At 42.2% G+C, this 16,422-nt stretch overlaps 1 protein-coding gene across 6 annotated transcripts in view; it reads right to left on the bottom strand.

Moving 5' to 3' along the window:
* GRM5 (glutamate metabotropic receptor 5) overlaps nucleotides 1-16,422 on the bottom strand; it is a 310,218-nt gene that overhangs the window by 54,200 nt on the left and 239,596 nt on the right. For all 6 annotated transcript variants that reach the window (XR_005556659.1, XM_039342953.1, XM_039342956.1 and 3 more), the window contains exons 6-8: nucleotides 14,987-15,155; nucleotides 12,861-12,987; nucleotides 310-1,249 (exon numbers count right to left, since the gene is read on the bottom strand). Coding sequence is in view for 5 of the 6 variants with exons in the window: in XM_039342953.1 (XP_039198887.1) it covers nucleotides 310-1,249; nucleotides 12,861-12,987; nucleotides 14,987-15,155 (1,236 nt within the window). In the remaining variant the exon portion in view is untranslated. The remainder of the gene's footprint in view (nucleotides 1-309; nucleotides 1,250-12,860; nucleotides 12,988-14,986; nucleotides 15,156-16,422) is intronic.

The following is a 16,422-nucleotide window of genomic DNA, read 5'->3' as shown; positions in this document are numbered from 1 at the left end:
AGCAGAATCCAATGCAAAGAGTTTCTGAATCTTGAAGAATGCTAACTTGTTCTAAATAATACTGTACCTGTGACATAGGTGGCATCGTGGAAGTAATAATATTTCAAACCAGCATTTTCCCTCTTCCCATCTAGCCCGCCAAAAATCCACTAAAACAAGGGCCTTCAAACTTGGCAACTTTAAGACTGGTGGACTTCAACTCCCAGAATTCCTCAGCCAGCCAGGGCTGGCTGAGGAATTCTGGGAGTTGAAGTCCACCAGTCTTAAAGTTGCCAAGTTTGAAGGCCCCTGCGCTAAAGCAAGGATTACCTTAGAGTTTCTCCAGAAGACCCCCTTCTTTTCCACAGGTTGATCAAACTGCTCGAACGGCTGGTTGCGGAAGACGGTTTTCCATCGCCAACATGCATGCGAACCACCGTCGACGTGGTGAAGGCGCTGCGCACGTTCCTCTCCGGCTTGGCAAGGATGATGTACACCTTTGGCACGAACATGCAACCGAGGGCCACGGTGGCACTCAGGCTTACCGAAAAGCACATGGTGATAATCTTATAGTTGCTCCCGAAATAAATGGGCACAAAAGCCAGCCAAATGATGCAGGTGGTATACATGGTGAAGGCGATATATTTGGCCTCGTTGAAATTTGCAGGGACGTTTCTGGTCTTGAACGCATAAAAAGTGCAGCTTAAAATGAGCAGACCATTGTATCCGAGAGGGGTCACGACCCCCAAGTTGGTGGTGTTGCATATCAGGTACACTTCTCGGATGCTTGGGTAATCGTGCTTGATATCGGGGGGCTCCATAACGAACAGGGCAACGATGATGCCAAGTTGAACACAGATCAGGATAAAAGCTATGACCAGCTGGGCACAAGCGCTCATGAATCGTGGCTTCTTGGTACAGATTTTCTTCTTGCTACCGGCCAGAATCCTGGCGATGCGGTTGGTTTTCGTCACGAGAGCCGAGTAGCTCATAGCTGGGGAGAGACCAATGCCAATCCTTTGAAGGTAACAGTAGATCTGCTGAGGCTTGGCGATCAGGCAGAAGGTGCACAGGTAACCCAAAAAGATGCCAGCCAAGATGATGTAGCAGAGTTCTCGGCTGGAAGATTTGACAACCGGCGTGTCACGGTACATGATGAATATGGCGGTGACAAATAAAGTAGCCAGGAGACCCAAGCAGGCAAAAACCACCGCAGCGATCGGTTCTGGATCACCCCATCGTAGATATTCAACGGGGATTAAATCGCAACCTGAGAAGGAGAGGAATGAAGAAGACAATTTTTTTTTTTTAAGCAGCAGCCCTGGTTAAGGCAAGTAGGACCCCTGTTCCTTGATATGTCGTTGATGGGAAACCAAATCATTGCTCCTTCGACTGCACTCTTTGGAATCAAACAAATCTAGGAATCAAATGGAAGTTCACTGCAATTTGTCTGAGCAGTTGGTAGGGTCTGATGAAGTTACCAGGCTCAGAAGTAAATAGAGTTGGGCATGGTTAATACTTAGTTTATTTATTTATTTATTTATTTATTTATTTATTTATTTATTTATTTATGAGACTTATATACCGCTTTAAGTGCAAGCACTCTCTAAGCGGTGTACACCAGTAAGCAATGTATATATATATTTACATTGCCCCAAACAATCTGGGTCCTCATTTTACCTACCCCGGAAGGATGGAAGGCTGAGTCAACCTTGAGCCGGTGAGATTTGAACTGCTGACCTGCTGAACACAGTCAGCTAAAGTGGCCTGCAGTACTGCACTCTAACTGCTGCGCCACCTCGGCTCTAGTTGGGAGGTTACCAGGAAATACTGAAATAGAAGTCACGGGGAAGCTGAGATAATATCTGTGATGGATTGTAGTCTGGATTCCCAGAAGGGAGTGCATTCCAGAGGAGCAAAAGACGACTCAGTTTAGATAGTTTGTGTGAGAGAAAGAGGGTGAGGATGGATCCTCCCTAATAGTTCCCTGAGTACACTCTTTATGTGGCTGGTAGTTTGCTTTAGTTTGACAAGATTCTGTCTTTAGGTGAGGAACAATAAAGAAATCTGCTTAGAGGAGTCACAACTTATCTTTCTTGGGTTTCTTACAGGAAATATTTTAATTTAGTGTAGTAGTTAAGGCAGTGATGGCGAACCTTTTAGAGACTGAGTGCCCAAACTGCAACCCAAAACCCACTTATGCATCGTCGAGTGCCGGGTGGGTGTGGCCCAATGGCTGGGTGTGGCCAATTGGATGGGTATGGCCAATTGGGTGGGCATGGCTGCAGTGGTAACAGCAGACTGGATGGGACTAAAAACTTCAATCAATCAATTCCAACTTTGCAAGATCTTTTTTTTCCCCGCAAAAATTGAAATTGACTGATTGAACCTTTTTTGCACACAGCAGCAGAGGCCTAAAGTGAAAAGGTTTTATAAAACCCAGCTGAAGGCTTAGGACTGGGGGGAGGGTGCGCGTGCCCACAGAGAGGGCTCTGAGTGCTGCCTCTGGCACCCGTGCCATAGGTTCGCCACCACTGGGCTAAGGCATCAGGTTAGAATCCAGAAAAGTGTGAGTTTTAGTCTTGCTTTAGGCAGGAGGCCACTTAAGTGACTTTGGGCCAGTCACTCTCTCTCAGCCCTAGGAAGGATGCAATGGCAAGCTATTTTCCCCAAAACTTTACCAAAAAAACTGCAGGGACTTGCCTATGCAGTCAACAAGAGTCAAGAGGGAGGGAGGGAGGAAGGAAGGAAGGAAGGAAGGAAGGAAGGAAGGAAGGAAGGAAGGAAGGAAGGAAGGAAGGAAGGAAGGAAGGAAGGAAGGAAGGAAGGAAGGCTCTTTGTCTCTACAGGCAATCCTCAAGTTACAACAGTACTGAAAAAGTGACTTCTGGCTGTTTTTCATACTTACGATTTTTGCAACATTCTCATGTTCATGTGATCAAAATTTAGATATTTGGCAACTGGCATGTATTTATGACAGTTGCAGTGTCCCAGGGTCATGTGATCTTATGACTTGTCAAGCAAAGTAAATGAGGAAGCCACTTTCCCTTAACAATCATGTTACTAACTTAAGACTTAACAGTGATTCACTTAACAACTATAGCAAGAAAGTGCATAAAATGGAGCGAAATTCACTGTCTCGCTTAGCAACAGACATTTTGGGCTCAACTGCAGTCATAAGTCGAGGACTACCTGAATTCCATTTCAGTAGATGAAATTCCCACAATAACAGTAGATGACCAGGCATTTTTCAAGCCACAATTCCATTATCCTCTTGACGAACGTCTTACTGGAATCATTTAACCCAGGAGCCTTCAAACTTGGCCCCTGTGGAGTTCAACTCCCAGAATTCCTCAGCCAGGCACACTGCCTGAGCAATATTGGAGTCCACAAGTCATAAAAGGGCCAAGTTTGAAGACCCCTGATATAACCTCTTCTCTTAAGCTAGTCCTAGTCCAATACCTTTCTTCTAAGCTGCTTATCTGCTCCACAGCTCCTGAGTTATTACTAATAAAGCTGGCACTTGATGCCTCTTCTGAATTTCACATGTGCCATAATTTTGCCCTGTCAGACTGCTTTGATGAGAAATTGATTGGTATCTGATTTCCCCCCAAAGTTAATCCATTTTATAATCTGCCAAACTTGAAGCCACCTGAAGAGGATCTCAATCAGTCTTAGGGTCTCACATTCCTTCTCACACTGATTGCATTTTCTTTTGTGATGTATAATTATATGTCAGCCATCCTTCTTTTTAGTTGTAACTGACACATCCTCTGCAAATTAAGCTTGTCCTAATTATCATATCCCACATTAATATTTAACTTCCATTCTCTCCCCCTTTTCACACCCAGAAAGGGCAATTCCTTTAACTCTCCAGATGATTAATCAAGCAACTGCGGTACTAATATATTTAAATTTTAAACTCTTCACATATGGCACCAGATGACTCGTTTCTCACTTCCTAGAATAAACTGTTGACATTTGTGTTGTCCTGAAATGTGCCTTGCAATACAATTTCTCAGATATTTTCTTTCCCTATGAAAAAGGGCTCTTCCCCCCCCCCCACATTATTCTCCAGGCACTTGATAAATGTTTTTGAACTTCTCTTGGTGACATTTTGGAGCTAAGCTGATTGTTAATGTTGACATTGTGTTCTGCTATGTATCACTCTGAAGCTGCTGGATTTATTAACTTGTCCCAGTCCCCAAAAACTCAGTGGTTAGAGGTTCCTCAAAACTCCCTAGATCAGGGGTAGGCAACCTTGGCTCTTTTATGACTTGTGGACTACAACTCCCAGAATTCCTGAGCCAGCCATGCTGAGGGGAAAGGGAGAGGTTTCCAAGCTGAGCCATGCTGGCTCAGGAATTTTGGGAGTTGAAGTCCCCAAGTCATGAAGGGGCCATAGTTTCCCTCATGCTGGCTCAGGAATTCTGGGAGTTGAGTTCACGTGTCATAAAAGAGCCAAGGTTGCCCACCCCTGCCCTAGATAGATGGTTTAGTCTACAAATTGCTGATTCAGTTCCCCTCAGTAAGTGAGTAGCGAGTCTCCTATCATCAAAACATGCCCCCCGTTTTTTTCTTGAGAAACTCTGGTCTACTTTTAGTCTGGTTTACTTTCCTGTCATTGGTACATTTGACGATGTCCCTTCTCCAGTGTATGGAGAATCTCAATCATCCAGGTCATGATTGTCCCAAAGGTGCATTTCAAAAATGCAACTTTGAAAAGCGCCTTTGAAAAGCACCTGGGATGTCCCTTCTCCAGGTGTCTCCATGCTTTCTTCCAAAGGGAGGCTGTGAAACTGATTGTTTAGCTCCAGCAGGGCTAGACTGGACTAGACTCGGTTGGATTGCACAGTCAATATTCTTGATTTTTTTTCTTCTGTGTGTGACATGTGGCCATCAGTGTCTCTAAAGATTCATTATAGTCTATCTCTAAAGCAGAGGTGTCAAATTTGCAACGTCACATGACGTTTCGCGACATATCATGACTTTTTTGCTGTTGCTGGCAATGGGGTGGGAGCAGTTTCGCTATGATACATCTGGCCCATGGGCCGGCAGTTTGACACCCCTGCTCTAAAGGATCATTTTCTCTGGCAGTTAATTGTTCCTTACTAGGAGGCGTGGGTGGCTCAGTGAATTAATGACACTGGAGAGGTTTAAGTCCTACCACTGCATGGCAGGGCGAGCTCCTGTCACTTGCCCCAGTTTCTGCCCACTAGCAGTTTGAAAGCTTGTTATATGCGAGTAGATAAATAGGTACCACTTCGGTGGTGAGACAAGCTGGCGCTTCATGCAGACGGTTAGAATCCTGCTGGCGCTGGACCTTCCCAGTTGCAAAGTTCCTTTGTGAGGCAGTTTCAGTGGAGGAAGAGGGCTCAGGATTGCATTGTATTTGTGTCAGAGGCACCAAAGCACTTTCAGATTGAAATGTTTAGCTGGTGGCATCACTGTTTCCTGAGGGACTTCCAATAGGGGGCTCATGTCATGTCCCGGGCAGGAGCTGAAGCGAAGGGTGGGAGCTCAACCTGCCCCACAGCAGCATTTGGGTCTCAAACACGGGCTTGCTAAACCTCCAGCCCAGCATCCTAACTATGTGAGCCACTGTGCTCCTACAGTCCCAAATAACACTGCAGGAAAGCCACTCGTCTTTCTTTCTGGTGCGGAGCTAGCTTGCCCCCTATGGTGCACCTTGGAAAGCATGCAAGAATGAACCAAACAGGGCTAGCAGTCTTAGGCAGCCAAACAACTGCTCTGCATTAGCACTGTATTCTCCTGGCTAATGTTACATCGCCATACGCTAAATCATAATAATTATTCCTTACTATGTTCACTTTGGTTGACCTCTTCTTCCTTTATACTTCAAGGCTACTCATCTTGTCTGAGGCATAATGTTCCCCTGGTCAAATTTAGTCTGACACATCTGAGTGACATCAGGGAAAATGATTGCTCCAAACATTAAAGCAATCTGATTTTTCAGTTATCTTCTATTTCTCCCAATAGTGACAATTGATTGAATTTTCCATATAAGTGTAATTTTATGATATAGTGTTATTTTAAAAAGTTTTAGAGAAGCCAGCGTGTGTGTGTGTGTGACACAGAATGGTGAGTCATAACTTATAGGATAGCCAGAAGCTGAAATTTCATGCAGAATGAGAATTCTAATTGCCGATCACTAGAATTATTCATTTTTTTCATGTATTTTTCAACATGCACTGCAGCATCTAGAGGAAAAATTAGGAGGAAGGGGACAATATAATACTAAAAACTAATTTTCTTTCTTTCTTTTTGTAATATATTTGATATAGGTAAGATATGGCATGTGTTAACTGTTTTTAGCTTCCAAGATATAGCAATAATAGATGTATTGCACCAGAAACAATAAAAAATAAGCACTTAAATCTGCACTAAAGGAAGCTTATCTGTAGACTAGAAGGAGCTATACCTGAACTAAATGATCCAGGTACGGTGTAAAGAAAGTTTATGTTAATTTAAAAAAAACCACAAAAGTTTCTTGGTATGCTTAAGTAGTCCATTTTACAAAATGTTACCAACGTTTTCCATATAATGGATTGACCCAACGATTGATCCAAACTCACTGCTAATTCCTTTAGCACAGGGGTGTCAAACTCACAATGTCACGTGATGTGTTGTGACGTATCGCGACTTTTTCCCCATTGCTGGAACTGGGGTGCGTGCAGTTTCAGCACGACGCACACGGCCCGTGAGCTGGCAATTTGACACCCCTGCTCTAAAGGATCATTTTCTCTGGTAGTTAAGTGTTCCTTACTAGGAGGCTTGATAGCTTAGTGACTTAATGACACTTGAGATAGAGTTTGCTCTAAAGGTTCAAGTCCTAGCACTGCATGGCAGGGCGAGCTCCTGTCACTTGCCCCAGTTTCTGCCCACTAGAAGTTTGAAAGTGTGTTATATGCGAGTAGATAAACAGGAACCACTTCGGTGGGGAGACAAGCTGGCGCTTCATGCGGATCATTAGAATCCTGCGGGCGCTGGACCTTCCCAGTTGCAAAGTTCCTTTGTGAGGCAGTTTCAGTGGAGGAAGAGGATGCTCAGGATTGCATTGTATTTGTGTCAGAGGCACCAAAGCACTTTCAGATTGAAATGTTTAGCTGGTGGCATCACTGTTTCCTGAGGGGCTTCCAATAGGGGGCTCATGTCATGTCCCGGGCAGGAGTTGAAGCAAGGGGTAGGAGCTCAACCTGCCCCACAGCAGCACTTGGGTCTCAAACACAGGTTTACTAAACCTCCAACCCAGCATCCTAACTATGTGAGCCACTGTGCTCCTACAGTCTCACTGCAGAAAAGCCATTCATTGCAACTTTTTCCCCCTTACTGGCAATGGGGTGGGTGATGTTTCACTATGATGCCTCCGGCCCATGGGCTGGCAGTTTGACACCCCTGTTTTAGCAACTGGAAGTTTATAATTATCACTGACTTTTGAGTTCTCCAGAATTCTTTATTAGGTTAATTGTTCTGGAGACCTTCCACATTCACTTTTGATTTGACTGGAGATGAAATCTAGTGGCCACACTATAAAAACTGAGTTGGCAACTGAACTAACTCACTAGACTTGGAAGAGTTGGCCAGAGCAACAATTTATTTAGTATTCTAAAGATACGACTCTGCTGGCTTCCTCTACAGTACTGCAGAGTTGAACTATGTTCCAGGAAAAGAAGGAGAAAAGAAACAGGTGGTGTCGATAGGAGAAAATATCTGTAGCTCTGGGTTGAACTGTGGAATCCTTGGTGCTGCCTGAGCTTCGTTATTTTCTTGCAGATGTTTTTTTTTTCCAACTGAGTGACATAGGGTCATTAGGTAATATCATCAGTGCTAGAAAGTGTTAGATTCCAGAAGGTGCTAGAAGTGCTAGAAACTAGCACTGATGATGCTGCCTAGTTTGGATCGAGAAGTCTGCAAGAAAACAGCGTGGCATCCTTATTTCTCTCCTTTCAATCAGTTAGAGATTTCCTTCATGGTTGTAATAATAACATATTAGATCTGTAAACTGAGTCATTAATTAGATTTATCTCTCTTTCTCTCATCTCTCTCCCTCCCTCCCTCCATCTCTCTCATCTATCTGCCTATCTGCCTATTTATCTGCCTACCTATCTGCCTGCCTGCCTATCTATCTATCTATCTATCTATCTATCTATCTATCTATCTATCTATCTATCTATCTATCTATCTATCTATCTATCTATCTATCTATCTATCTATCTAGCTAGCTAGCTAGCTAGCTAGCTAGCTAGCTACATAGTTACCTAGCTAGCTACATAGTTTAGCTACCTAGCTAGCTACATAGTTACCTAGCTAGCTACATAGTTTAGCTACCTAGCTAGCTACCTAGTTTAGCTACCTAGCTAGCTACCTAGCTATCTCTATTATCCATTCATCCAGTACCTTTCTGTTCTATCATCACAAAAATCAACATATCTAGAGGATATGAATAAGAAATAAAAATGCCTACTCAGAGGGAAGGTTGATCAAAGGCTGGTGGAATTAATAACATCGACTCTCTTCTTGTATTTTTCAAAGCTACTGAATTTAACAATTTCTTTTACCTGCTGCACTAATCACAAAGACTGTGAGTTGGTCTTATTATCCTCCTCCGAGAACAATTAAAAAACAGTAATAAGCCAGGAAAAAATAATCAGTCAGGAGGAATAGACTAAAAGAAGGGGGGGGGGGAATCAGTCTACCCCAAACACTGCCTTCCCGGCAGGTGTGTACTCCCTCTAAATGCAATTCGCTTTCACTTTTAGCATTAATCTAACTGAAATAATGTTCTTTTAAATACTTCAGAACCGTAGGAGGAAAGATTTAAAGCAAATGTTGATGAACAATAAAGCTGCTGTATAGGAAGAATGAAATATGCATTTATACTCACATTAAAAAAAAAGACCTGAACATCTACCAGAGCAAATGGGAGCAGATGTGGATTTAAAAAAAAAAAATGAAATGAGAAAGGGAACTTTTCCAGTACTGGTTAATGTTTAAAAGCTCAGAGTGCTTACAGCATCATCAGGCTGTTTGCATAAGCCAGGGGTCTTCGAACTTGGCCTTTTTATGACTTGTGGACTTCAACTCCCAGAATTCCTCAGCCAACATGCCTCCCGATAGGCACACTGGCTGAAGACCTCTGGGAGTTGAAGTCCACAAGTCATAAAAGGGCCAGGTTTGAAGACCCCTGGCATAAGACTTCATCTCTTCTTTATCGCTTTCTGGACTGAGTGATCAAGGGGTATCATTTCATCTCATATCCCAGGAAAATTTAAAAATGAATCTTCTAATTCACAAAGAGGGGTAAAGCTACAAGTATGCCAGGGTTTTTGTAAAAGATGAAAAGAACTTACAAAAAAAGTTATGTCTTTTTTTTTTTAAAGATTGCATCTACTTGTATGTTTCAAGACAAATGAACTAGGCACCAGTTCCAATGAATGAATGAATGAATGAATGAATAACAAACAAATGAACAAATGTATGTACTGCGTATGCACAAATACACACATATGGAAGGAGGGAAACCAATGGTAATGGGTTGCACCTGTGGCTGGAATTCTCCCACCGTAGATTCGTCTGAGCTTAAACTGTCAAACCCATTCCTAGAAGAATCTTTCCATCTCTATCCAATTCTTATAATATTTTCCCAAGCACAGAACTTCTATTAAACCTAAATTGTGACCCCTCAAAAATCTTGGGTTAAAGAATTCAAATGCCCTTTGAACTGTTTTCTGTCCCAATTGGATTCTTATCTCAATTAATTATTTCCATGCTGCCAAAAATAAGGGAAAAAAATGATTTACAGGGAAGAGCATGGAAGAGAGAGAGAAGAGGAGATGGGGAGAAACAGAAAGGAAGGGAAGGGAAGGGAAAGGAAGGGAAGAGGAGAGAAGAGGAGAGGAGAAGAGAACTGAAGAGAGAAATAGAAGATAGGGAAGAAGGGGGGAAGGAAAGGGAAGAAAAGGGAGATAAACAGAAAAAGGGAAATTAAAAGAGAATTATACAACACATTGTGGGAAGTCAGCTCCCCAGAGAAGGAAATATTAAAAGGGCAGAAAAATATATTTCCTCAAAAGGATTTTTAAAAGCAGAAACCAACCCTGCCCTCAAGTCTCTCTGTCCCAAGCAGGAGCCAGCTCTATACAAATGCAGATGAAAACCACCAGCTAGGAGATCAAGAAGACAAAGACACCTAAAATCTGCATACCCCACCCAAACTTTAGGAGTCATTAGTCCCAGCACCAGGGAAGCAGGATATGATAATAGGACTAACCCATCCCCATCAAGAATACCAGAGAGGCACACCTAAACTCAGGTCAGAATACGTGACACAGGAAATAGCCTCAAAGGAACAGGAAACTATTCCAAACAAAAGGCTAGAGAGGGTATAAAAACCTACTACCCATGTGCTCAGCCCTTTTTTCTCTGGTCTTTCCTGCAAGAACCATCTTTCTGGCTCTTCAATAAACTGCAACCTTCTTCCCAAAGCAGTCGCCATGTTGTTTATTTATCCCTGGCTTGGATGAACCAGGATGAAGACTTTAATCCATCAACATACATGACCAAGGTGAGCATATTGGTGATACACAAACCAGGGGCTCTTTTCTATGCATGTAGTGTCAATATTTACAAATCTGGTCTCCTGGCTGCTGTTTGAAGAAGTAGGATCCACTAAAACAGCGTTTCTCAACCTTGACAATTTTAAGGCATGTGGACTTCAACTCCCAGAATTCCACAGCCAGCATTGCTGGCTGTGGAATCCTGGGAGTTGAAGTCCACATGCCTTAAAATTGTCAAGGTTGAGAAACACTGCACTAAAAGATGACATGGTTGAGCATTCTACTCATCTCTTTTACCTCTAGAAACTTGGGTGAGAAGCAAAGAGCCCCAGAGTAATATTGTGCTTAATGCACCTCCCTCCATTTTCCAGGACAGCTTTGTCTTGTGTCAAACAAGAAGACCTGACTGGTCTTCAACAATCTCAGATATGATGCATTTCAAGAACAGCTGAGTAAGCCTTGCAAGATCCACCATGAAGGGCATTTTGAATGAGGAAGAGTCTTAATTTCCATTCAGCTGCTAATTGGGGATGATTCCCCCCCCAGTTTTTTTTCCAAGGGATATGCAATTACTGCTTCAGAGGAGAGAAACAGAGCCTTGGGGATGAGGGAGATAAGACTTTAAGGCAGGAGGCAGTTTTTTCCCCCCCTAAACTATTTGCCAGCCAGACTGAAAACTTGCAAAGAAGGTTTGCAAAAGTAGCAATTGCCTTCTAGATTGTTAGAATGGCGACTTTAAAAGCCAGCCTAAGCCTCGACAGCCGATGGAGAGCAATTCAATCTTTATGCGTCGTGCACGGGGTCCCTGTGATCCAGCAAATGCTCGCACTGGGATCAATTTATTTTCAGGTGGCATCAGATTCTTGCCTGTTTTTACTGCAATAGAAAAACATTGCAAAGCCCTGTGGATTGCAACAAAATCCGACAGGTCACTTTAGAAGAAAGACAAAAGCTGCAGCCAAACCTGGCATTCATTTTTCAAAGGTTTGCTTCTGGATTGAAAGAGAGAGAGCAGAGCAAAAACAGAGGGGATACCAAAAGAAACAGGATGCTGGACATTTTACTTCTCTCCTCATCAGTTGTCACACAGAGGGGAATGGGAGAAAAACATAAATAAAATGTGTGACTTGGGGACACAGTAGAAATCAAAGTATCTGCACTGGCATTATTAACTCTTAATATTTGTATACTACTAACAGTCTCTTTTTAGACTTAAAAAGGGGAGGTGGTAGCCTAGTGGTTAAGATGCTGGGCTTGTCAAACAGAAGATCAGATGTTCGAGACCCAAGTACTTGAAGGGATAAGCCCCCGTTCCTGCCTCAGCTCCTGCCAACTAGCAGTCTGAAAGCACGAAAATGCAAGTAGATAAATAGGTACTACTTTGGTGGGAAGGTAACAGCATTCCATGTGCCTTGGTGTATAGTGAGGGTTAGGGCCACATGACCATGGAAGAGTCTTCAGACAATGCTGGTTCTCTTGGTTAAGAAACTAAGTTGAGAACTGTCCCCTAGAGTTGGACATCACTGGACAGGGGAATCTTTTACCTGAATTATGTAAACCCATTCACAGCTATCAACAGTACCCAGCGAATGGGATCCAGTGAATCCCAAAGTTTCCATGAATGTATTTTGAAGGTAGCAAGAAAGTTGTAAGATGGTGGAACTGAGGTAGATGAAAAATTGCCATTAAGAGAAATGATAAAGTACTTTTGAATTATATTTTAATTAACAGAGGTGATGTTTTGAAAGCATTAACTAATACTATAAACTGGCTGAGTGTGATGACCTGTGTGCAATTCTAGGAAGAAACATTTTTACAAGAAGTGCCAACCGAAAGTCACAAATGGTGTAACATATTACACGTGTAGGGGAGTGTGGTTTTCTGCACATTGTATACACTTCCCTTTTTCCTATGTGTATGGTCTCAAGATATGAACTTCTCTCTTTTAGTGTGTTAAAGGTAGATAAGAAGTCATCCATTAGGTTAAGCGTGGGCGGTAAGCTGTATAAAAATGACACCCTGGGAGTAACTCAGGGTTCAGAATCTGTCATGCTAATGCTCTGAACCATTGTGCACAAATAAAGCCTGTTTTCTCCAACCCTTCGTGGTCTTGTCTTCTGATGTAAGTATCGTGGTTTTTCCACAACAGAACTAACTCAAAGCAAAAGGTTCATATAATTATATATGCTGATAGGGTGAGGGGAGGGAGGGAGGAGGAGGAGGATACTCCATCGGCTTCAGTATAAATCTTCATTCTGTTGCCATTCCTATTTGTAAGTCAATGTTCTATTATTCTGCACCTACCCGTGAGGTCATGGTTGGGCCAGGATCCCAGCTCACAAGCCCTGCATGTGTATTCATCAAAGACAAACTCATTCTCTTTGCATGGCGTGCAGGTCCAGCAGCAGCTGACTTCTCCCTTGCGGATAACCTAAGAAGAACAGACAGCAAACCTATTTTTAAATTCCTTATGTTTTCTAAAGTTTACGGTTTGTTATCTTTTTTTTAAAAAATGACTCTGCTTTTGTGCTATTTTATGACACCCATCCATTTTTCCCAAAAGCACCAAAGTTGTTCACGATCCCTTTTGGGTGAGTGGTTTAGAGATCCTTGCCCATTTTATAAAGGAGTTTTCAAGTTTGGTCCACGTTATGCTGAGTTTTGCACCCCAACTCATTCAGAATGTTTTGCTCATCACGGTCATTTACAATGATAGTTATTTAAAATCTACAGATCAGTTCCTACCTTGGGGTTGGGAGAGAGAAGAGACATTCTGCTGAATTTCAAATTTACCATTTAATTTATTTATTTATGGGTTATTTACGTATCAAACAAATTTACAGAGCTGCCCAACACACATACAATGATACTGATGGAAGAGAATATTTATAGTTCAGGGATGAACTGTGGAGTTCTTGGTGCTTTCTGAGCTTGGTTGGGGGTGTTTTTTGTTTTTTGCAGATGTTTCATTACCAAACTAGGTAACATCATCAGGGCTACTGGCTAGTTTGGTAATGAAACATCTGCAGGAAGACAACCAAGCTCAGAACACCAAGGACTTCACATACAATGATTCCAGACCATTTCCATATATAGGTTAGTCACAAGACTAAGACTCTAAGTCTGAAAGGTTGTGAATTTAACCTGGAAAACAATTAATGTTGTCATCACTGTCTCTGAATCAGAATCTGCCAGTAACCGTGGTCAAGTTGCTTCCAGATCCAATTCAAAGAGTTGCTTATGACCTTTAAAGGCTTACATAGAATGGGGCCAGTTTACCTATGGAACCGTTTTCGCCTCATCACATCAGCCCATTCCACTGAGGCAGGCAGGGAAGGAAGATATTTTGCAGAACCTAACAGTCAAAGAATTCTAATGGGGGGGGGGTGTTCCAGGAAGAGACCCTTTTCTGCTGTTGCCCCTGCCCTGTGGAACATTCCCCCCCCTCCCCAGGTGTGAGGCAGACCCCTGTTCTCCTGGCCTTCCGAAAAGCTGTGATAACATAGCTCTGCAGCCCTTACTTGGGGTGCACAGAGGAGCACCTAGTTGCAGGGCTGGCTAGCACCCAGAAAGCCCCCCCATCTTTCATTATTTAATAATAACAACAACAACTGGTGGGACCATAAAATAGAGAAAGTCATTGAAAATGAAGACGTTAAGTTGCTCTGGGAGTTTAGAATTCAAACAGACAAGCACCTGCTACATAACACCTCGGACTTAGCAATTGTCGATAAGAAAGACAAAAAAGTCTGGATAGTGGACGTGGCAGTGCCTGGAGACAGCAGAATAGACGAGAAAGAACTGGAGAAGATAACAAAATACAAAGACCTACAAATAGAAATAGAACGACTGTGGCAAAGGCAAGCAAGGCTAGTACCAATAGTAATAGGACCTGGGGTGCAATCCCAAAACAACTGGAGCAGCACTGGAACACCATCGACATTGACAAATTCACCATCAGTCAATTGCAAAAGGCGGCTTTACTGGGGACAGCTTCCATCCTATGACAATATCTGTAACACCATCAAACATCCACATCTGTCTATGATCCTTGGTAAGGACTTGATAGGTAGACAAAAATGCCAAACCAAGTCTGAACATCTGGCTGACTATGCGATGATCAATAATAATAATAACAATAATAATAAAATTTATTTGCCACCTATTGTGCCATGGGGCTACTGTGGGTGGCCAATTAATTAACTAATTAACTTTTAACATTGCTTGCCTCTTTTAAAATTTTATATAGGGTTTTATGTTTTTAATACTTTATTGTACACCACCCAGAGTTTCTCTGTGAGGCAGATGAGCAGTTTGAAAACTTTGATAAAGAAATAAAATAAATAAAAATAATCGTGTGTGCATGTGTGGGAGGCTCTGCAGGCAACTGGGATCGGTTGGATTGGCAATTCCAAACCACATAGATTCACCTTAATCTCTCCTTTTTCACAAGGGTCACTGCACACAGATCTGATGACTAAACTTTTCTTTGCCCAAATTTCATCGTCGGCCATCTTCAGCTCACCGTTGTCCCAACTTCCGACGTTGATGTAATCGTATTGATCCTTCCTCATTTTCTTAAAGTTCATGATCTCATACCTTTCCAACAAAAAAAGAGAAACCACTCCATTGAACTTAAATCCATGAGGGTCTCCATGAGAAAAGAGGCACAAAATAAGGTCACAGCTAACCAACAGCATTTTTTTCACTGGGCTGTTAAATTCGGACTGAATTGAAATCAATAGGATTAACGTTAGATATGACTGTTAAATTAAGGTTAGATGTGACTGTAAAAGTCACATCTAACGTTCATTCTATTGATTTTAATTCAATCCAGAATGTGAATACAAGTTACATATAGTAGTGTATTTATAAGATTGGGTGTTGAAATATTCCAAATAACATCTAAATTCAGTCACAGCTTTGTTCCATATAGTATCAATCTTGCAAACTTTCAAGTTTCCTCTTTCCACTATGTATTCAAACTGGACAGTGATTAGTATATGAATAATAATAATGATGATGATGATGATGATGGAGGTCATCTAGTCCAACCCCCTGCTCAGGCAGAAAACCCTATGCCATTTCAGACAAATGGCTGTCCAGTCTCTTCTTAAAAATTTCCACTGTTGGAGCATTCACAGCTTTTGGAGGCAGGTTGTTCCACTGATCAATTGTTCTAACTGTCAGGAAGTTTCTCCTTAGTTCTAGGTTGCTTCTCTCCTTGATTAGTTTCCACCTGTTGCTTCTTGTCTGCCTTCAGGTGCTTTGGAAAATAGCTTGACTCCCTCTTCTTTGTGGCAACCCCTGAGCTATTGGAACTCTGCTATCATGTCACCCTTATTCCTTCTCTTCAATAGAATAGGATAGGATAGGATAGGATAGGATAGGATAGGATAGGATAGGATAGAATAGAATAAAGCCGGATGAGACTTTGGAGGTCTTCTAGTCCAGCCACCTGCTCAAGAAGGAGAACCTATACCATCTCAGACAAGTGTCTATCCAATCTCTTCTTAAAAACCTCTACTGATGGACTGCCCACAATTTCTTAAGACAAGCTATTCCACTGATTAAGTATGTACGTATGTAAATGTGTATGTGTATATAAGTATATAGCATATATATATATAGTATGTGTGTGTATGTATGTATATGGGTATACATACATACATACATAGATACATATATGTAGGTCTTTGGTTATTCGGGTTTTCTCCCGCGTCAAATTGGAAGTGTCTTGGCGATGTTTCGACAAAGTCTCATTCGTCATCTTCAGGCTGGTGTTTTCGGCCTAGAAGTCTAGAATCACGAAGCTGAAAACACCAGCCTGAAGATGACGAATGAGACTTTGTCGAAACATCGCCAA

This window comes from Crotalus tigris, unplaced genomic scaffold (genome assembly GCF_016545835.1).
Source record: "Crotalus tigris isolate CLP2741 ecotype Arizona unplaced genomic scaffold, ASM1654583v1 scf7180000017828.1554129, whole genome shotgun sequence".
Taxonomy (NCBI): Eukaryota; Metazoa; Chordata; class Lepidosauria; order Squamata; family Viperidae; genus Crotalus; species Crotalus tigris.
The sequence above is the reverse complement of the archived record's forward strand: the minus strand, read 5'-3'. Positions and strand labels throughout refer to the sequence as shown.